At 36.0% G+C, this 24,242-nt stretch overlaps 1 protein-coding gene and 1 pseudogene across 1 annotated transcript in view; both read left to right on the forward strand.

Moving 5' to 3' along the window:
- MYO16 (myosin XVI) overlaps positions 1–24,242 on the forward strand; it is a 424,936-nt gene that overhangs the window by 97,042 nt on the left and 303,652 nt on the right. Inside the window, exons 10-11 of the mRNA XM_059685100.1 lie at positions 7,304–7,414; positions 15,647–15,712. Coding sequence (XP_059541083.1) covers positions 7,304–7,414; positions 15,647–15,712 — 177 coding nt within the window. The remainder of the gene's footprint in view (positions 1–7,303; positions 7,415–15,646; positions 15,713–24,242) is intronic.
- On the forward strand, positions 20,366–23,657 carry LOC132225921 (COMM domain-containing protein 8-like; annotated as a pseudogene).

A 24,242-nucleotide genomic window follows, 5' to 3' on the forward strand; every position in this document is an offset into this window, starting at 1 on the left:
TAATGTATTTTATGTTATCATTTTCATAGAAATAAATGATTTGTATATGTATTGTGTTTTATAAATGGTAAAGTATTTTATAAATGGTAGAATAATTCTTGAAATGTCTTGTTTCAATGTATCTATGAATATTTTAAAGGTATTTTAACTGTGTTTTCTAAAGACTTTTCAAATTTTCTTCATCTCATTAATTTCTATTTTAAAATAACTAAAACATCAAAACATTGGAAATACTTTTGAATTTTATTAGGCATATTCATCTGCTCAAGCTATTATAACATAAAACCACAAACTTGGTGGCTTAAACAGCAGAAATGTATTTCTCAACGTTCTGGAGACTGGAAATTCAAAATCCAGGTGCTGGCTGAGCCTGTTTTTGGTGAAAGCCCTCTTTCTGGCTTGCAGATGGCTGCTTTGTCACTGTGTTCTCAGATGGCAGGAGAGAGAGAGAGATAGAGAGGGAGAGAGAGAGAGAGAGAGGGAGAGAGAGAGAGAGAGAGAGAGAGAGAGAGAGAGAGAGAGAAAACAAACTCTCTGGCATGTCTTATAATGATACTAACCCTATGGATCAGGGTTCCACCTAACTCAGCGGTTCTCAACCTGTGGGTCACGACCCCTTTGGGGGTTGAACGACCCTTTCACAGGGGTCACCTAAGACCATCGGAAAACACATATGTAATTGCATATTGTTTTTGTGATTAATCACTATGCTTTAATTATGTTCAATTTGTAACAATGAAAATACATCCTGCATATCAGATATTTACATTATGATTCATAACAGTAGCAAAATTACAGTTATGAAGTAGCAACGAAAATAATTTTATGGTTGGGGGTCACCACAACATGAGGAACTGTATTAAAGGGTCGCGGTATTAGGAAGGTTGAGAACCACTGACCTAACCCATACCCTCATTTAACTTTTATTATCTCCTAAAACTCTGTCTCCACATACAGTCACATTGGCAGCAAGAGCCTCAACATATGAATTGTGGGGAACACAATGCAGTCCATAGCAGTAGGCAAATTGAACGTTAGGAAAATTTAAGGCCAAGTTGTTTCTTAACTTTCTTAAGGGTCTTATGCGCTTCCTGTAACTTTAGGTACATATGACTAAGTGAAAACATTTACTTTTAAAAGGCTACATATATTCTGATTCTACTACTTGACATTCTAGAAAAGACAAAACTATGGAGACAGTAAAATGGTCAGTGGTTGCCAGCAATTGTGTGAGGAGGAATGACTAGGAGCACAGAGGGTTTTTAGGGCAGAGAAACTACTGCCTATGATACTATAGTTGTGGCTACATGTCATTATCATTTTTGAAAACCCACAGAATGTACAACACCCAGAGTGAACCCTGATGTAAGCTATGGATATTGGGTGATTATGATGTGTCATTTGCTTCATCTATAGTAACAAATGTACCACTCAGTGAGGATGTTGATAACTGGGCAGACTATGTGTGTCAGGCCAGAGGTATATGGGAAATCTCTATACTTTCCTCTCAATTTTGCGGTGGATCTAAAACTGCTCTAAAAAACTAAGGTCTTAAAAAAATGAGAAGACATTCATACCATAATGTCACATATAATCCTTTTATACTTAATAAGTAGAATGACTTTTCTTTTTTAATATAAGCTCTTTGTAATTGTATTCTAGACATGAAAAGTGGTTGTAACCATATTCTGTTTATTTGGTACTAAAGAGGGAATAGCTTATTCAGGTTTTAGGTTTGTATATTATCTATTTAATATTCACCCATGTCTTCCACTGTGGGCATTACGTTGTCACATGTTCTTGCCATGAGGTGCATCGGTGATTCTTTCCAGAGGAAGAACAGAGGAAGAATCCTGCGTGGATCATACATTTATATCCCATAGGAGGGCTTTAGAAAAGACTTGTTAAAGCAGTAACATTCTGATTAACAATTTAAAGAGAAATACATAATGTAGAAAAAAAAATTTGAATTGAAACAAAGGCCACAGAGTCTCTCCTTCCAGGATTTTGAAAAATGTAGGTCATGTCAAATGGTAACTGTAAAATGAATAGTCAAGGCTTGATTTAAATTTTTAAAATATATATTTTTATTGACTTCAGAGAGGAAGGAAATGGAGAGAGAGAGATAGAAACATCAATGATCAGACAGAATCATTGATAGGCTGCCTCCTAGGTGCCCAGCACTGGGAATTGAGCCTGCAACCCGGGCATGTGCCCTGACTGAGAATTGAACTGTGACCTCCTGGTTCATAGGTCTTCACTCACCCACCGAGCCATGCAGGCTGGGCTGATTTAAACTTTTTATGGTTCTGATAATCACCAACATTAACAATTGCTATTATAATATCTGTGAGAATGTAGAATTTTTCTAAAGTTGCTTTAAAATTTGTAAGACATTTTTCCTTCTTTTCCAATTTTGTTTTGTTATCCCCTCCTCTCTCATGCCCTGTCCTCTTCTATTCTATTTTTAGTTTCCTACCTTCCTACAGTCTTTTCTCTCATCTTTCCTTTGAGAATAGTTGAGGTTTAAAATTAGGTCAAATTTTTATTCCATTTAGTGAAGGCATGTTATGTTGGGAGAAAAAAGAGAGAATGATGGAGTCATACAGATTTGTTCTGGTTTAGGGATGCTGCTGGAACTCTCAACTATGGAAATTCTTTAACCTCACTAAGCCCCGTTTGTGAAATGGATACATAACACTGACCTTATATGGCTGTTAGAAAGAAGACAAAAGATTAAGGCTGTAAGGTGACAGCATTTTGCCAAGAGTAAAATAAAATCTCAGCAAGATGTATTCATTATTTTATTATTATTTGTATAGACTGTCTATTAGGTTTGGCTACAGTGGTTGAATCCTCTGTTCACTAATTTATCTGCTCTTGATTTATGTAAATCATGTCAACATATCAACCAGGTTTTATTTTCAGTGTAAATATAGGTTTTTTTTAGAATATAATAATACAAAATAATACTGTATATTGGTTAACATTTCAAAGCTGAAAAATGCTTTCACTTGCATTATTTTAACCTTCAAAATACCACTGTGAGCAAGTTATTACACACTTTTAATACTTATACTCAAATTTCAAACTGAATTTAAAGTGACCAAACTTAAACTGAAGAAGCAGAAGCAAATGACCTAGAATCACCTGTTTCTTTTACTCTGCAGCCAGGGCTCTTCTGAGGACAGTGCAGCTCTGGCTCCTCTTCCCTCTGGCGCGCTGCTCACTTCTGTGAGTAGGAGAGAGAGTTTGCATTCCGTGGCTGCATGGGCAGGATAGGGGTTTCAAAGATTGGAGGGAATTCTCTTTCTAGAGTCCACAGATACACCAACATCCACAGACACAAAAATATAAATCCTTAGCCAAACAAGGCACAGTGAGTGGAAGAACCTAATACATTTCACTGCGAAACATCTAACAGAGTAACAAAGGCAAGGAGAAAGCCTTTTACAGGTAAAGGATGTGCATGCATCATAATGGGCTTCAGCCTTGGGAGATTCAGTACAAAGTGTGTTATCAGATTAATGTCCTTTTCCCTGTTATGACCATACTAGTCACTTAGGTTTTTTCCTTTTTTATTATTATTATTTTATTTTTTCTCCTCACTCATGCACACTTGGTTCTTTCCTCCTAATCTGCCTTCCCAACAATTTTGTTGCCCTTATTCCATTTGTCAAACCATCTCTTCTGCCCATGGGCCTTCTAGTTCCTGTGTATGTTCTACTAACTTCCTGCAGAGCAAAATTACCAGCCACCGAACAGCACAGCAAAGTCGACAGCGCTCAGAGCAGTGTTGACAAGTGGAGACAGGGAATCAGGGAATTAAAATATTTTCCAATTTACATTTCCTTTGGATCTCGAAACATTTCCGAAAGTGTACCCTGAATTTTGTCCACTTGGTGTTCTAGATCTCTGCTTTTGGAAATATATGTGGGGAGATATACAATGGTTAGTTTCTATGTCTTCAGAAGAACCAAGATGGTGAATTCTAGAGAGGATGTTATTTTAAATATTTATCCCATCTATTTTTTGACTATGGTAATACTTATTTGGCAGACATTGGTAGTGTACACTATTGAGTTTACAACTATAACATAAAAATATTCACATACATGTTTTTCTTCTTCTTTCTACTTGTTATCAGCTGCCACAACACTTTTGATCTCTTTATAAAAAATGTATCTTTTTGACAACCTTGCTTAAGATTGATTATCAAAGCTTCCTTCCTAATCATTTTGGTATCTTGGTATGATAAATTGAAGGAATTCTTCCCTTGATCTAATGTAACACTGTATTTGTCACAGTTCGTTACTATAAACAGACAAGGGAGTCTTCACATTTTTATTGTCCGCCTAGTATGTTCTCTAACCCATGCAACAGCTGTGCTACTGAAGATGAAAACCCTCAAGAATACCAGGGAGATGTCTGTAATAGCTCCTCTAGGCTTGTCAGAACAAATGGGGAGCTTCTGTTGGTGCTAGTCATGCTGTTCCTGAATATGCATGCAGAGATTTGCGTTGAGCTCATTAAGCTGTGGTTATCAGAGGAGCATTATCTCAGTGTAAATTATTACTTCCGAAGATAAACAAATCTTGCTCTTGATTTTTCTTCTTTTTATTATTTCTGTGGGAGTTAAATATGAATGTTAACTTGTGTGAGACTTTTGTCTTATCATTGCATTGTTCAAAGTTGTTGCAGCCATATTTTTGGCTTATCTCTTGTTATGCATGGATATGTATATATTTGTGCATTAATTTTGTGTGTGTATGTATACATGCACCGGGTGAAAGAGGTGAAGGGATTAAGAAGTATAGATTGGTAATTACAAAATAGTCATGGGGATGTAAAGTACAGCATAGGAAATACAGTCAATAATATTGTAACAACTATGTATGGTGCCCATTGGATACCAGGGGTATACTTTGGGGGGAAATATCAGGGGGAACACTTCGTAAAGTATATGATTGTCTAACCACTGTGCTGTACACCCGAAACTAATACAAAATAATATTGAATGTAAAATGTGTTTAAATTCTTTTTTAGAAAGTTAAAAAAAAAAGATCTCACAGGAAGATATACCCCTGGGATTTAAACATCATTCTCCCAGATGAATACAAACAATTGATGTCTTAGGCTTAGATGAACTTGAATTTTTCAGTATTCCAGTACTCAGACCAGTGTGTAAGATTTTGACCTGAATTAGCATGACCGTTGAAGAAGCAGAAAGGGAAACTACCGAGAGGATAAGCAGAGGCAGTTATCACTGCTTGATTTTCATGCTTCTCTGAGAACTGTTAGTCTCGGCCGCACTTTGGGCCTGTGACTCTTCAAAGTGGAACTAAATATATAAAGTTAAAAAAAAACATATTACACAAGTCCCCGAATTGATTTTGACAACCCAGAAAGTATTAGGAGAGCTGAGACATGATGACTTCTCTTCAGCAACAAGTTCCAGTTTTTATACTGTTCTTGAACTATGGAAGTCCATATTTCTGACACTATCAAAGACTCAAAGCTGTGCTTCTAACCTCAAGTTAAATGTCTAATTTTAGTAAGACCGTGTTATACTAGTATGTCCTTGGTAGGTTAATTCTGAAAGATATTTGAGACGTTTTATTATTTAAACCCTACAAAAAAACAGAAAATAAACTGAAGGTGTTGGCCGAGTGTGTGCATGTTGTGAGAGAGGAGGAGGCTTGTTCCTGACAGTCTGAGGTCTGGAATATTTTACAAATTAATTTTAAATAAATAAACATGTTCTTATTGGATTATCGTGTTTGCCACTTATACAAATGGTTGTCTTTCCAATGCAAGAGAGCCTGCTGCCATGACTCCCTTCCAACAGGAAGATATAACAATCCACTCTTCTGAGTATATGAAATTCTCAGTAAAGAATTTGGGTTTCTATTATTAATGCATTAGGATTAACAGTCTTGGATAACCATGATCTGAATTTAAGAACTCATGGGAAAGATTGCATTTTTTAAAATAACCACTCATGTCAGGGAAAGAGCCCTAAATTTAGCTTTTAAAAATGTGTAATATTTTTTACTCTATAAACATTTAGCTGAACAGTAATATTCAGGATCAACTTATTTAGTGATGGTACATCCAATAGTTAAATGTATAATACAAATATAAAATGTAAATACAAATATGAATGCTAATTATAAAAATAAACTTACTGTTATTACAAATTAACTATGGCATTCTGCCTGTGTGGCTCAATTGGTTGTGCATCATCCCATGAACCAAGAGGTCACCAGATCGATTTCCAGTGGGAGCACATGCCCTGGTTTCAAGCTCAATCCTCAGTATGGGGCATGCAGGAGGCAGCTGATCAATGTTTCTCTCTCTCTCAAATTACTAAAAACATATTTTAAAAATATTAGCTATGGGCACCAAAATATTAGCTATGAACTCATAGAAATGTTAATAAGATTATTCTTGTTCTTTTGTTCCTCAGTGTTTCACATGAGAAGAACAAAGTTGTCACATTATATCTAATATTTGCTTTGCTGAGCATATCCTGTGTATATAAAGTTAAAAATTGGCCATTTTTAACTTATAAAGGCTAGATTTTAATCTAATTAAATAATACAAATTTATCTTTTTAATTTTTAATCTTGTCTAATTTTTAAACTGTTATTCTATATTACATTGAATAGGAAAGCATTTTTTCTTGACAGAATTATCTTAATCTCAAAGCTACTTTAATATTAAAAGCATTGTAAAGAAGAATAAAAATCACAAGCCAAAATTCTAGAGTTTACTTTAAAAATCTGGCCTTCTCATAGATGTATGCAGAAACTAAATTCCAGGCAGATTGCTTCCATGCCAACAACAGTAATTTGAGAAAGTTTTGCTTTAGCTTTGGAAACACTGCAAATACGTGAGGTTTTTTCAGCTGCTTGTCTCACAAAGGACTTAGCACAGTTTAAAGCTGTCTAAATTGTCTAAGGGACTAGGAAGGATCAACCTGCTAAAATGATTTTGATAGACTTAATGTCTTTGGAGGATGTAAGCTGACATTTGGTGTGTGTGTGTGTGTGTGTGTGTGTGTGTGTGTGTGTGTGTGAATGCACTCATGGGTACGCAACAGAAATTCTCATGTGAATGTATTTTTCTATGACTGTTGAATTTTTTTGTTTCTTATAAGTGAGCCATTTCATCTTTTAATAACAGTTTCAAACTCATGTGGTTTTTAAACTTTTGACATGTAATTGAAATAGAACATCCAACTGTGAAGAAAGTTGATTGCAAAGCAATTAGAATTGATCTTTCCTATTTTTTCTCCCAGGTCAAGCTAATGCCTCCTGCTCCGAATGATGACCTAGCAACACTCAGTGAGCTCAACGATGGCAGCCTGCTTTATGAAATTCAAAAGCGTTTTGGGAACAATCAGATATACGTAAGTGCCTTTGAAATTGCCTTTTGCACTGCATTTGTCTTGCAGCATATTTTTACTCTTCAGTGCTGCAAATATTACAGGTAATGGATTTATTGTTGCTTCTGGTCATGCTGATGGCTTACAGTGGATTTCTCCAGAGCTCAGGGTGAGTCTTCTGATGCAATTCTAAGGCAAGTTCAGCAAATTCCAAATTTCAGAGTTGTTAACTGAAAGTTAATATCCTGAGGGTAGACAACTTTCTTGTAATGCTTGCTGTGGAAGATCTTGCTTGAACCATCAGATCTGCTAATCACTTTTGAAAATGTTTGTTTGATTTATTTAATTTAGCCTTCTACATCTGGAAAAGCGAAACTAAAGACGAGAAGTTAATTATGCAAGGAAAACGGCCTCCCTATTTGCATGAAATGATAAGCTATTGTTCCTCTAAATTATCAGGAAATATCTTTGTAAAGTAAATAATGTATACAGGGATATTTGATAATAGGATATAAATATATGGCTCAGATGACAAACAGCATGGAGAATTTATTTGCTGTGGTTCTTCCTTGCTTTATATGTGTGAATTCTACCAATACTAGTAATAATTTAGGCACCATGTGATCTCATATCTTAATCTCTTTCTCTCTCTCTCCTTGATTTTGTTATATTCAACTCAGAGCAATTCAATCAGAATATCTATAGTGAAATCTGATTATACACATGTCTGCTATCTCTTTTTGACAACATCCTTTTTTTCTACTCTGCTGAGAAATTGATTAAGTAATTTTCATGGAAATATGAAGTCTGTGATCCCCTTATAAGTCATCAATTGTCAGGTGCTGATTAGCTTATGAAAATTCAATGCAGCATTTTAATGCTTGGATAAATTGCCTGCCACTGTAAATACACTTAGAATTAAATACCTCTTTTAAAATTAATGGAATTGAGCCATTGGCATAAAGTGGAGAAAACCGATTATGTTGGTCTGTTATTACCCTGTTACTTGTGTAATATTTTTATTCCATTTTATTCTCCTTCCCTATCATTGTGTTGATTCTTGTTTTTAGCTTCTTAGTAATATCAGATGACCACTGCTCAAATTCTTTCTTTTTCTTTTTTCTTTTCTATAAACCTTTAGGAATGCATTGAAACCTCAATGGCTGAATTTCTTTTAAGAAATGTCTTTATTGCCCTTGCTGTTTTGGCTCAGTGGATAGAGTGTCAGCCTGTAGACCAGTGGTTCTCAACCTGTGGGTCGTGACCCCTTTAGGGGTTGAATGACCTTTTCACGGGGGTCACCTAAGACCATCGGAAAACACATATATAATTACATATTGTTTTAGTGATTAATCACTATGCTTTAATTATGTTCAATTTGTAACAATGAAATTGGGGGTCACCACAACATGAGGAACTGTATTAAAGGGTCGCGGCATTAGGAAGGTTGAGAACCACTGCTGTAGACTGAAGGGTCCTGGGTTTGATTCCAGTCAAGGGCATATGCCCAGGTTGAGGGCTCGATCCCCAATGTGGGGAGTGCAGGAGGAAGCCAATCAATGATTCTCTCTCATCATTGATGTTTCTATCTCTCCCTCTCCCTTCTTTTCTGAAATCAATAAAAATATATTCTTTAAAAAGAGGCTTGACCAATCATGTTCTAATCTTAAATAACAAATACTTCCTACCTGTTTATCTGAGTCATGGCTCTAATTCCTCCACACAATGGACCATCTTCATAGATACTCTCTGCTCTCTGGAAAATTAGAATTAATGTCCCCTGATTTGCTAAAGTTCACATAAAATATAAATTTGCCACTGTGTGAGGCATGGGTTTCCTATTTTCTGTACTTGAAATACCGAAGAGCTAAATTGTCTAGGACCAATTTTGTGATGAGCGTTCTTTGTTATGGTTTGAATTCACCCTCATGGATAGACAAGCAATTTAAACATTATTGATTGAATGGTAATGGTAATAAGTGATTCTCAAAGTGTATCCTATGAACCATTGGATACATGGACCTTTATTAGCAATCTTCAATGAGAGTAAGCATTTAGAAGCTCATAGCAATTTGATGGTTTAATTTCCTTCTGTTGAATCTAATAAGAATCAAGGTATTTATTTTGTATGTCTTTGTCTTTTTCAATTTCATTGTCCAGGAATTCATCTTTATTATGTTTTACAAAAGTATTGGTCCATGATGAATTGGAAATAAAAAAGTGTTTCTTTCCCACAAATATAAAGGCACTAGTTTAATAGATGACTCAAAATTCAAATATTCAAATTCCAGAGTCTGATCTTGACACACGCTCCTAACATGTCCCTTCTGTAGCTTCTCGCAGCATAATTAATGGCATCCCCTTTCTTCCATCTTTCAGGCCAAAGTGCTGGTAAGAGTATTAATGTGTGTTTTTCTTCCATATCCCATATCTGATTTTACTGCAAATATCATCAGAATTTTCTTCAAAATATGCACAGAACGTGACTTCCACTTCTGCCACTGGCCCATCAGAGCCAAGATAAAATATTTCATCTGAATTAATTGCTTGACAAGGATTTTCATCTTTTTTTTTTTTTTTGGCTATAGTCTGATTTGTTATGTAAGGTGATCTTTCAAAATAATCTGTAAATTGCTCTTTTAACTAAGTGTACAGCATTTCATTTAGCTATCAGATTGGGAAGTTTCCATACAGTCTCTAGCAGTAGGAAGTTCCCACATCATCAAACAGAAAATGAATTGCAGAGGATGAGACATCTGCTTGCTGGGAAATGCATAGAGTAAAGGCATTGCATTTCCCAAACAATTACTGTCAACAGTCACAGAGAGAATAGAAGATGCAATCACATCTCTTCATGAATGGCTGATAAGTATGCAAGCGATACTCTCTTCACAAACACACTAGTGGAACTTGAGACTCATAAAGAAAAGAAACCCTACAAAACAAAAATAAATTCTGTAACATCTCATTAGCCAGCTCTAGATCCTGGCTCATCTCAGCCACTTAATAACTTACTGTTCCCTTCAAGGTGGCCTACTTGGAGGCAGTAGGTCTTCTTTTTAAGAGCATCTCCAGAGGTGGGAGTTCACCAGCTGCTGTCAGAAGTTGAAGTCTCCCTCACTTCCAGGTTATTTGAAATTATGTTGATGGACACATCTTTTCCAAGCTAGCCTAGTTATTTAAAGTCTCACTACAGTATGCTATGGTGTGCAGTGTCTGCCATATAGTTGCATGTGATTCCATTCAGCCTAAAAAATGCGTTTGAACACTTGACATGTGTAAGTTATTAAAAAAAGTAATGTATTAGAAAAACGAGGTAAGGGAAATCTTTACATTTCTATAGTTTTAAAAATTATTTCTCTGCAGTTAATTTAAAATTTTCCATTTTATCAAAATGGTCTCTTCAGATTATGGCATAAACCTATATGAAGTCATTTTTATGACTACCATTAACATTCAGATCACATTTTCATAAATTATTTTTTATTCATCAAAACTATATTATCATAGAGAATCTCAATTTTCTTTAATAATTAGACCAATATAAACAAGTTTTATCTTATAATAGGAAAATGCAATTTGGAGTTACTCTATTTTGATTTTATTTTAAAAAATTTTTATCTTCCTTAACTAACAGATTTCTCAATTATCCCTCAGTCTACTTTCTAGTTTCATTTTATTCTATGGAATAAGACTAGTTTTGAGATACTAAATGAATAAGGTCTCCTTTCAGTTCAATTATTTCACTTTCATTTCTTCTTTACTAGGCTATAAAATTCTCACCAATCCTTTTAAGTAAATTTTGTATTGAATTACAACATATAAAGGGAATAATGTACAATTTATTAGTGTATAGCTACATGAATTTTTATTTGTTTTACATAAAAGAAATCATCAAGTATATAGTAGGTCCTTGGGTTACGTTGGAGATCCGTTCCTACGGCTCTACGTGATGTGATTTTCGCCGTAAGTCGGAACCCACCTACATAAGCACCTAAGTCACTCACATGGAGCACATACACAGCAGTAATGAAGTGAAACAGTAAAAAAAAATTAAAAGAAAGATAATTCCTGACCGTTACTTGTGGTAAATAAATAATAAAAAACATAAAGCTCATATGTACAGATGTGGAAATGATGGAACTTTTTTTTTTATAAATAAACTAGGGGCCTGGTGCACGAAATTCGTGCACTGGGTGGGGGTGGGGGGTGTCCCTCAGCCTAGCCTGCCCCCTCTCATATACTGGGAGCCCTTAGGCATTGAACCCCATCACCCTCCAATCGCAGGATCGGCCCCTTGCCCAGGCCTGACGCCTCTGGCCTAGGCGTCCGGCCCGGGCAGCAGGGACCTGCAGAGGCAGCGGGGGGGGGGGTGCCGCGATCGCGCGGGCTCCGCCCCTGCAGGAAGCCTCTGGCTGAGGCGTCCAGCCCGGGCAGCGGGGACCCACAGCTGCAGCGGCCCCGCGATCATGGGCTTCGCTTTAAGCCCAGGCAAGGGACCCCTAGCTCCTGGGACTGCCAGCTTCGACCGTGCCCAGCTCCCATCGCTGGCTCCACCCCTACTTCCTGCTATCACTGGCCAGGGCGGAAAAGGCACCTGATTCTCCGATCATGGCTGGGGGGCAGGGCAAAGGCGGCCCTGGGGCCGCCTTTGCCCTGCCCCCCAGCTCTTAGCTCCCCCCTGGGTTTCCGATCACTGTCAGTGGCAGGGGGCTTCTTCCTGCTTTCCCTTTCGCCTCCCTGCATTGTGCCTACATATGCAAATTAACCGCCATCTTGTTGGCAGTTAACTGCCAATCTTAGTTGGCAGTTAATTTGCATATAGCCCTGATTAGCCAATGAAAAGGGTATCATCGTACGCCAATTACCATTTTTCTCTTTTATTAGTATAGATGGGAGATGGCAACATAACCATGAAACGACGTACATTGAGTTTGATGTAACCCAAGGACTGTTTGTATTCTCTTTTGTGTTTTTCATCTTTTATTTATCATTTTGTTTGTTGTATTTATTTATACCGTTACTTGTAACACTACTTATCCACTTTTATTCCTATACAATAAACTATTATGTGATTATATCGTAATTTATTAATCGACTCTACAGTTGAGGAACCTTTGAGTCATTTTCACTTTTTGGTTATTATCGATATACTAGGGGCTCAGTGCATGAATTTGTGCACCTTGAAAGGAACTGTGAATTGCGAGGCTTCAGTGGGCACAGGAGCAGGTCTCGGCCCATCTTCTGCGCCCCTGCCCGGCTCCTCCTGCCATGGCCACTGGTCCCCTGTATGATGGCAGCCCCGCTCCTGCCGCTGCTGCTCCCACATGCTGACAGTGCTGGCCTCGCTCACACCTGCTGAGGGCACAGAGCGATTGGGGCCGGCGCCAGCAGCAAGTGTGAGTGGGGCTGGTGCAGCAATGGCTGCTGCCCGATCCCCTCTCAGGAGCAGGAGAGGTGGAGAATCCCTCAGGGGCAATCGGGGCCGGCAGCCGCTGCTTGCACCCACTGACATCACCGAGCGATCCGGGCTGGCACCGGGTTCTGGCAGCGGAAGTGAGTGGCAGCTCTGGCGCAGGCAGTGGGTGCGAACGGGGCTGGCACCAGCAGCAGGTGCAAGCACTGGGTAGGACTGCGGCATGCGGGAGCAAAGAATTTTGAGTAACCACCAGAGGCTTGCCCCGATGACAGTGACCAGCACCCTGCGTTGATCTGGCACCTCCGCTCACCTGCTCCACCATCCAGCCATGGCTGACGTCCACCAAATTCCGTTCTATGCTGCCTGTTGTGGACGCCCACCATGTTCTGTGCGTGCCCCCTGGTGGTCAGTGCACATCATAGGGACCGGTTGTTTGGTTGTTCTGCTGTTCAGTCTATTTGCATATTAGGGTTATATATATGTAAAATCCTAAGTGACTGTTACAACTGGTTGACCAGTTGCTATGATACACACTGACCACCAGGGGGCAGACGCTCAATGCAGGAGCTGCCCCCTGATGGTCAGTGCGCTCCCACAGCCAACCTCCCATGACCCCTCCCCTCGCCCCCTAGCCACTCCCCCATTGGCCCTGATGGGGGACCCAGTCTGCCAACCTCCTGCAGCCCCTCCCCTTGTTGGCCAGTCCGCCAAGATAGGATTCAATTGCCGGCCAGGGCGAGGGACCCCACCGTGCATGAATTTGTGCACTGGGCCTCAAGTAAATAATACTGTTATAAACTATCTTATGTCTTTTTGGAGGCACACATAGATAAGTATTTCTGTGGGGCATTTACAGTGGGGCCTTGACTTACGAGTGTCCCGACGAATGAGTTTTTCGAGATACGAGCCGTTTCTCGGCTGATTTTTTGCTTTGAGTTGCGAGCTAAAATTTGGGTTACAAGCCAGCTTCAGATACCCCACCGCTAGTTGGCGTAGCGAATGCACAGTGACACCACAACATCAGCCCAGCATCACGCGTCTCACTCGTTCACTTTAAGATTTGACATACGAGTAATTTGAGTTACAAGCTCCGTCACAGAATGAATTAAACTCGTCAGTCAAGGCCCCACTGTACCTAGAACTGTCTCATTTTTGTATCCAGGAGAAAAAGGTCTCAATATTTTATCATTCAGCACGTTGTTTGTGGTAGTCATGCCATGTGTAGTTACTTTTTATTTGATTAAGAAAGATCTACTGAATTATTAGGTTTCATAATTATTGTTTTTAAATCAAAAGTGGGCATAAATGTATTTAAAGTTTATTTTACAGCATTTAGTGAGACCATCATGTAACTTTTGTTCTTTACTTCTTAGTAATATGAGTTGATCTTCTAATGTGAAGCCAACATTACATTACTAGAATAAAGTTTATTTGGTTGAAATCTATTATCTGTTGAATGCATTATTGCAATTCAGTTTGTCAATATTTTGCTCAGAATTTTTGCATGTATTTTAATGAGAGAGAATAGCCTGTATTTTTTCTTTCAATTTACTAGTTATGTTTTTAATATCAAGCTTATGCCGACCTCTTAAAGTGAAATGTTTTTTCTTCTGTTATTTTCTTGAATTATTTGTATAAGATTTGTTTATTTTTGTACTTCAATGTTGGGAAGAATTCACCAGAGAGAGAAGTCTAAATTTTCTTTATGGAAAGGTATTTTACGTATTTCTCTTATAGATGTTTGCTGATTTTATAGGTATCCATTATTAATTTCTCTCTTAATTTTACCATGATCAGAGAATATACTCTGTGTGACTCAAGTCTTTTAAATGTAATGAAACTAGTCTATGCAGTTTCTGGTAACATTATTCAATTGGTCAACTTGCTGATTATTTATTTCAAAAATTTGTCTGCTTATTCATGAGTTACTAAGAAAAAAAACCTGTTAAAATTCCTCACTATCATTGTGAATTCATGTTTTTCTTCTAACAGCTGTTGCTGCTGCAGATATTTTATCCTAGATTTCAATCTCATAGAAATTTAGACTTGCATATCTTCCTGATTGCTTTATTTTATCATTGTGAAATGTCCCTTTTTATCACTGGTACTGGTTCTTACCTTAAAGTATATTTTCTATTAATTGAGTGTTGCTAAACCACTTTTTTTGCTGTTATTGTTTGAATGGATATTTTGCTTCATACTTTAACTTTTAAATGTATTATCCTTTATATGTAAAGTGTTTTCTCTTTAGAGTAGCACACAGTATTTTAATCCAGTTATAACCTTTTTTTAAAAAAAAATTGAGAGTATTTAGTAGCTTTACATTTGATGCAAGTACTGATGTATTTGGGTTTAAATCTATAATTTATTATTTGGTATCTATTTGTTCCATCTGTTTTATGTGCCTTTATATCTCATTACTTGTCCTTTTAGTTAAAGGTATCTTCACTTCCTTTATCAACTTCTCAGTTATGCATTTTGTTATTATTCTATAGCAACATAGAACTCATTACTACTCCGTTTACTTCCTCCATTATATTTTGCTATGTGTTTTAATTTTATATTTTTTTTATCCAGTCTGGTTCTCATAAAAACACTTTAAGATTAGTTCTCAGAATCTAATTATTTCACCTTTTTTTGTGTGTTCAGTGGAACAAACATATTAGCTTGATTTTATTTGAATTTCACTTGTCTATTTCTTTATTTATAAAGTTAAAACAATTGACAAAATGTTAAGAGCGTAGTTTTTACTTATTTTCATATTGTAGAGTGATTTTTAACTTTAAATGTGCTATTTATCTGGGTCAAACACTATTTATATCTTTTTCCTTTAACAGACTTTCATTGGGGACATCCTCTTACTTGTTAACCCATTCAAGGAGCTTCCAATTTATTCCACCATGGTGAGTATAAAATTTAAAATACCATTTAACAGTATAGAATAATACTCACCAGACAATCCTGTTTGTATCAAATGACCTATAAAGGAGAAAAATCATAACAATAGGTAAAGTCAAAATTTTCAGAAAATTCTAAATTAAGTTGTTGCATAATGATTCTCTTCATTTTTAATCTTTAACTATTTTGGCATTCAATTACTCATAATACTAATTTTTAATGTTTTTAACATTTTGAATGATTTTTTCCATTTTATACGTTGGCAATTTAAGTCTTCTCTGACTTTTTGAAGTCAATTTTCTACTAATTCATTATTTGTTTTAATATTTGCAAAGAAATCTCTTGACTTCAAATTTTTTTCAAATGTATATTTATTGTCTGTGCAATTGATTTCTTTTTATTATTTCCTTCTACTTCCTTTGAGTTTAATTTGATAGTTGTTTAATTTGTAAAGGTCTGTCATTGATTGTTTGCCGTCTGAATCCATATTTGAGGCTTTTTATTTTGCTTTCAGCACAACTTTACTAAATTCTACATCTTTGATATTTCACAATTTTATTATTCAGTTAAAGATATCTGTTTCCTATTATGAGTTTTTTCTTTGTTGTTTGAATTTTATAAAAATATAAACTTATTTTTTCTATTTTCTACATTGCTTCACTTTAATCTACATTCTGGTTAGTAGAATGACTAGGTTAATTCGCTCTTCTATTGTTTTGAAACTACAGTTAAGACCAACTATTAAATTATTGACATTGGTTGTTTTTTATCAATATTAAAATTTTTATTTTATACATAGAGATTTCATTTCTCTGATGAAAATTTTGTTTTGCCACCTATTTTCTTAAACATGTTAAAATGTATTTTAAAATATATCCCTGATAACTCTTATAATAATATCATTATTAATCTAGTAGCTCTAATACTAGATAATAGCATTTCTAATCTAATCTAATTATAGTATCTAATGATATCTGGGTGTGTTTGTGTGTGTGTGTGTGTGTGTGTGTATTTGTCAATTGGTTTGTATTACATGGGTGTTATTTACTGACAGTCCTGGAAAACGTTGTTTGAATACTGAACCTTTTATTTATAGAGGCTGGGATGGTATTAGCTTCTTCCAAAGAAATTTTGATGTTTTTTGTCCTAGTGGATAGATAAATTATAGCAGATGGTCTTGACTCCGGTAGAGTTCTTTTACTTCGTGTTTGCTCTTGTGCATAAGCCGGGCCCCCTTAAAGGTCTCAACTGAGAAATCGGGATGATGTCCACCTAGGCTTTCCTTTGTTACTAAGACCTGAACTTGAAATTGTGTCTTCCTAGCAGTGTTAAACTGCTGAAATCTCTGCTTAACTCTTTAGACACTTACATTTAGTTTCTACGAGGCCTCTGAGCTTTATTCTGCAAAGTGGTAATGTGCTATGAGAAAAAGGTAGGGAGAAGATCCTGTTTGGTTCAGCGCATTTTGATATTCTCTAAGATCTTTATTCCTTAAGTCTTTGCTGCTTCGGTGATCTTCAGAGGCCTCCAATTAGGAGTTTAATTTGTATTTTTATCCAGCTCTTATATTAGTGGTTGTTCATGGCAAGATCATTAGTCTGTTTCCAACTACTTTATTATAGCTACAATAAAATAGGCCATTTCTATTTTATTGCATTGGTGTCAGAAGATCATTTGCCTTCAAATATCTAAGCTTGCTTAAAATTGCATTATTTTTAATTCTGTACGTGTCTTTCAGATATATATATATATATATATATATATATATATATATATATATATATAATTTAAAGTTAACTATTGATGTATTGTTCCTGGTTTATGTTATAGTGTCACATTTAATTATAGAGCGAACAAGAATCTTATGGTGAGACAAAAGTGAGTTTTAAATAATTCAGTTATATAATTTAGATGCTTCCATGGATCTAGAGGTAAAATTCTAAGTCTCAGGGAAAATTTACATAAATTTTGTAATATGGCATTATCTGTCATATTATATTGTATTTTTAATGGAATAAATCTGATATTTTGTGGTTTGTTTTTTGGGTCTCAACACTATGGCAGTTTTATAGCTTAAAATAGTATGTGGTATTTGCAGTTCTTTCAGAAATACATGCTAGCAGATAAAATAAGAGAAACACGAAGAGACATATTTCTTTATCAATATAGGAACGAATGTAATGCATTGAGATTTTTGTCAGAACACTTCATTAAAATTTTAAATGGCAAATACAATTTATAAATTATGGGTATCATACTCTATACCCATCCATTTCCAGCTGATTCTGATATACTAGTAGGTTGTAAAAGGAAAATAAATATATTTTGATAAAATATACACTGATATAAAGTTTACAGTAAAATTTTAACAGGTTATAATGAAACTTTACAGTTCTTGATGCTTTGAAGTTCATGTATATTAGAATCAAATAGTTTATACTCCCCTTGTATACAAGTAATAACCCATGAAATTACAGATATTAGGTAGAAACAAGGATTTAATTTTTAGGTTGAATTAGTGGGCATCCTGTGTAGTAATATTAGTACCTTGTAATTTAAAATCAGCTATGCATGTACTGAACCATGCTTAAATTATCTCATTGTCCTATGGACGCACAACAGAAAGTTCCATTTGTGTGTGTGTATCTATTGATTATATTTATGTGTATGTTTATTCTTTCACATCATAAATTTAGCTTAGTTTTGTTTCTTCCAGTGTTGATTAGTTTAATAAAAGTAAAAAGAAAATGTTGAGTATGATCACATCTATAAAGATTATACAAACCAGGAGAATGACTTCTATGTTTCATGTTGAAAAATAAAAGACCAGATCTATACCATCTGTGTCTTACTTTTATTTTGTTACCAGTATTATTAACTGTGTTATATTAAGCCTTTGCATAATATTCATTTCTTATCTAGTAGGTCATTAATCATGGATGTAGAACACCCTTTGTGGCAAACTTCATTTTGAGACTGATGTGAACACATGACAGCAAACAGCCCTGCCCATTAGATGGCTTGCTGCCCTAAGCAATGTTGATCTGATGCTAACAACCACCGGGGAGAAGTGGTGCTGAGGGGGCCAGTAGGCAGGCAGTTCTAAATGAAGCGTAATCAACAGGGAAAGGTTAATTATTATGCTGCCTATTTATGCTGAAGACAAGTATCATCACTCATTTCAAGCACGTAAGAGGTAGGGGAGAAGGAGAAAATCGAAATGTAAGCAGATCTTTCTGAATAGGCTTACAAAAAAAGCAGGCTTATAATCAGGGACAAGAATGCCTTATAAAACCAACAAATATTTCTTTAGTCTATTAAATATAACATGTTGTGTTAGATATTTACAGATGCTGAGTAAGAGTCTCTGTAATTAACTATATAGACATTCTAGAAGCAAAATACAAAATAAATAAATAACTAAAAATAATCACAGACTCCACTTATAGCTGAGGATGGAAAAATACCTGCATTGGAGATGTACACTATTCATTGACATGTTGAAAGGTTAGAATGGATGAAATCTTAGGTTCAGAAGGGCATTACATGGGAAAGAAATGAGACTGGGGCAAATCTTAAAGAATGATTAGGATTCTGATGAGGGGAAACAGAGTTATATTTTGGAGAATTGTTTAGAGCAAATGGAGTTGAAAAAATAAAGGCCATTTAGAGAAATGTACAGACCAATTTCATAAATTAAGAAGGTAAAAATGCTAAATAATTAAAAATTTAGGCCTAGATTATAAAGCTAAATTAAAGACTTGGGGTTTTATTTTTCAGAAAATAAAGAACTATTGGGAAAAAATTGTATTTTAAGTGTGTTTGTTTCCATCAGTTTAAGGAGAGGAGATATTTAGGCAAGAAGACTAGTTAGTAGATATTGAAATAATCTAATAATAAGTTTATTAGGGCCTAATATGGGAACTCTAGTAATGGGGAAGAAGCAGGCATTGAGTGAGTCTGCAAAGACAGTAAATAGTATTCAAAGAGTAATTTTATATGGAAAGAATAGAAGCAGAGAAGATCAATTGATACAGGTTTTGAATTTGTGAGTCTGGGAGAGTAAGGGTATTGCTAATGAAGAAAGTTAAAGAAAAAAAAAGGAGTTCATAAGAAAAACCAGGTTCAAGGAAACATATTCAGTTTATGGAGGTTAAATTGAAGTAGTGTTGAGACTCTATTTTGCAGGCAAGATTAGGAATAATTCCTATAGATATTTCATTTTGTGAGATTTCCAGGATTCATACCATGTTTAAGATTAAAGTAGAAAAATAGTAGAAAATGAAGGAGGATCTGAAGGGGAGAGAGATGGGGCAGGCAACCATCTTTGGTGGCAACTAAAGAACTAGGTCAAATGCATTGGCAAAGTTAGTAATCAGAAAACCAATGAACATGTGAATGTCATGGGGACAAATGCTTGAGCAGTGAATATTCATTCGTCTCCCACACATCGATTTTAGACCTTTCTTGGATATTTCTCATTATTATTTTTCTTATGGAGTCCACAAACCATGAATGCATCACCTTGAAATCTCAACATGCAACATGATGACACCATTCAGGATAAAAGCCCTGGGGATAATTTTTCAAGGTTATATTTTTGACTACGCAGTCTTTTGTCATCCTGTTAAGTGCCAGTGAGATTAAGCTTTCCCGATATGAAATATGGCATCTTATATGGGATGCAAGGTTAAGACTTCACTTAATTTTAGATTCTGTTTGCTGCTGGTCTCCTGATATTCCCATTGCCAGACATGTTGGGTTTGGCAAGTAGCTGCCAAACCAGTGGCTGAGCAGGGTTTTATAGCTATGGAGGAGCAGGGCTGGGAAAGAATGCCAGTAGCTGGCATTGTTTAGGGTTTGTTATTACATGGTAGGCCTGCTACATAGGGCTTTACATACATTATCACATTTCATCAAAAGGCAACCCAATCAGTATAAGAATAATCCTTTCCACTTTGCAGATGAATAAACTGATACTTAAAGAGATTAAATATATTTTCTAAAGTTTTCTCATGAGTGGCAGAGACAGAATTTACATACAGGTCTTGTGACCCCATTGCAAATGCATGCTGGACTACTCTGAGACAAGTGCTGAGCCCAGAAATATATAGATTTAATGATATGTGGTCCTTTGAACAAAACATTTTTCCTAAGGGTGTCATTTATTTATAGGTATATAAGTAACAAACAGAAAATCCAGTCAGGCAAGTAGAGTGACATAATCATGCTATAGTGTGAAACTAGCATAATAGTCTATGCCAACTCAAGCTATTGGCATGGGGGGCTTCCACTGGTTACCAGGATCCTGACACTGGGGGCCTGTGAATGGCCCACACATAAGGTATGGAACCGCATGACTGGCTTCAGAAATCAGGATGTGGCAGAATCTGCCATCTCCTGGCAGTTTATTCAGAGGCATCATGCACCATGGAAAACAGGAGGGAAATTGATCCATAAAGAAAGGCCTTATCCACTGGGGAGTCCAGCAAAGGCTAGAGATAATAACAAATGAAGATGATATAATGTCATCTCATTCGTAAGATAAAAAAGAGCACATCAAATTTCCACTGACCAGAATCCTCTTGTTCCAAAATGGTACAGATGGGGAGATAGTAAGGTGAAGTGGAGAGAGGCAGTCTGTGGGAACGGCAGTGTCTTATCCTGCTGATATCTGCTTGACCGAATGAGAATGAGTGATAATATTGTTACTGATAATGATAGCTAATATAAAGTTAGATGGCTTGTTGCCACTCAGAACAACTAGAACTTATTTAAGTGAAAATCTTCCAGGTTTGATAGAAATAACTAAATAAAAAGGGGTGTGATACACACACACACACACACACACACTTATAAAGCATAGAATTAGCATCAAGCAAAGTATTATCAGGTGGGAGCAATGGACTATTCTCCAATAAAAACTCTAAAATTGCATGAAAAGGAGATTTGCAAGAAAAGGGGACTGAGAAAGGTTACTAGTTTGGTTATCATGAAAAAAATTTATTCAGACACTCAGGATCCTTTACCACATCTAATTCCTAGTGAAACGTAGCCTGAAGAGAAGAGGTAATCCCAAACAGCTGTGAAGAAGCAGAGTAGGGCTGTGAATGCATTCTTCGTACCAGTACTTTCATTTATGCTCCTGGATCTCCATGTCTCGCCGTTGTTTATAGCATCTAATGAAATCCTCAGCGGAATTTTCCAAAACAGGTTAAGTTTAAAAGTATTTCGCCAAAATTAGATTAAGGTTTGTGTTGGACTTGGGGAGAAGAGAAAGAGTGCTGTTGCAACTTTTCAAAAAGAACAGAAATTTGTCCCAAAAGAAAAGGAAGCTAGAACTTCCTTTCAAATCATTCAAATCATTTTAATGTTCATTTTTAATTTGGGAATGCATCAGAACACAAAAAGTTCAATTATAATACAATAAACAATTGTATGTACACCACCACGTGGATCTCATTTCTTTTAAAAATATTTTAAATAAAAATGCATTGTTTCACATACTGCAACTTTAAAGATGTGACAAGAAGACATTGTTTTCTAGTTTAAGTGTAACATATATTTTCTCGGTAGTACAGAAAATAGATATGCTTTAATGACTTGGTGTCTTAGTTTATATGACATAGTGTACTATGAACTAATTTCCACCTCAGGTAATTCCTTTTATAAGCAGTCACAATCACTGCCCTATAATTATTATATGCTCATCTAATCTTTTGTATATTCACAATACATATGCACTATCCATATGCAACAAAAATGCATATACTGTTATTTTCTATTTAAATTCACTCAGAAGACATATTAGCTATATCCTTTTAAAATATTTATTAATACTTCTGCTTTTAATTATTTTTTTCACGTTAAAAGGTGTAGTGTAACCCTACCTGGTTTAGCTCAGTGGATAGAGTGTCGGCCTGTGGACTGAAGGTTCCTGGGTTTGATTCTAGCCAAAGGCACATGCCCAGGTTGCGGGCTCGATCCCCCCTAGTAGAAGGCATGCAAGAGACAGCCAATCAATGCTTCTCTCTCATCATTGATGTTTCTATCTCTCTGTTTCTCTCCCTTCCTCTCTGAAATCAATAAAAAATATATGTATAAAAAAGGTGTAGGTCTAGTTCAGTGATGGCGAACCATTTGAGCTCGGTGTGTCAGCATTTTGAAAAACACTAACTTAACTCTGGTGCTGTGTCACAAATAGAAATTTTTTGATATTTGCAACCATAGTAAAACAAAGATTTATATTTTTGATATTTATTTTATATATTTAAATGCCATTTAACAAAGAAAAATCAACCAAAAAAATGAGTTCGCGTGTCACCTCTGACATGTGTGTCATAGGTCCGCCATCACTGGTCTAGTTAGTTTATTCTAAATGTCCTATAGTATTTTACTTATTAAAACACAGTCATATGGTGGTGGCTGCAGAAGCTTCCAGCTTTGAGCTAGGCCCACAGCTTCTGCAGAAAAAAATTGATGGCATTTGTGGCTGAATTTATCCTGTCTACTAGGATTATCAGAGTGTTTGGAATTCCACAGAATAGAATATATTATCTATGGTCTGGAATATATTACCAAAATTTTCAAAGCTGTAGTTGGTAAAAATGTATCTGATGAGGAGTTATCTCAGCAATTGAATCAGTCAAATTCATTTAATCAAGATGCTATCATGAAATGCTTGAAAAGTAGAAAAGATGAAATTAATCAGGCTCCGTTAGAAGAAATAGTTGATATTTCCTCTGCACAGTTGCAGGATTTTGATTGGCACTTAAAGCTTTCACTTTCTTGTGACAAGATTGCTACATTACAAACTCAACTTTTAGACCTTCACTTAAACATTAAATAAAATGAAGTCAAACTGTATTCTGTTGAAATAAATAAAGAAGAGTTGTGGACTCTAATAAATCCTTGGACGCAGCTAATAAGGTCATCCTGCATTTGAAATAACTGGAAATGATGAAAATCACCAACATTATTCACCCCATTGCTACAACTGATATGACAGAGTGAATACTGTGTTCAGAAAACATACAATATATTATAATACCAAGCTGAGAAAACAGCCCAGTTGAGATGACAAAGATAAAAATGTATTCAACTTCCCTAAAGGACAGGAAATTACATGGTTGACAGGAAATCAACCTCCACCACTAACTAGCCATATGACCTAGGAGCACTAAAACTTTGCATCAGTTTCTATATCTATAAAAAGAAGATGATTATCATACCCAATTCCTGGGTTTCTGGGAGGAATGGATAAGAGAGTGAGTATAAAGCATTAAGAACAGCAGCAAGCCCATAGCAAGTATAAGCCATCATTACTAGTATTAACTATCTATAATAAACGTGCTCATATTTTATGTGTAATATATTTCCTTATTATTTGAAACTAGAGGCCCGGTGCACAGAATTCCTGCACTAGAGGGGGGGGGGTTGTCCCTCAGACCTCTCCAATCTGAGACCCCTCCGGGGGTGTCCAACTGCCGGTGTAGGCCCGATCCCTGTGGGACATCTCTCTCACAATCTGGGACT

The sequence above is a fragment of the Myotis daubentonii genome, chromosome 2, assembly GCF_963259705.1.
Source record: "Myotis daubentonii chromosome 2, mMyoDau2.1, whole genome shotgun sequence".
In the NCBI taxonomy this organism is placed as follows: Eukaryota; Metazoa; Chordata; class Mammalia; order Chiroptera; family Vespertilionidae; genus Myotis; species Myotis daubentonii.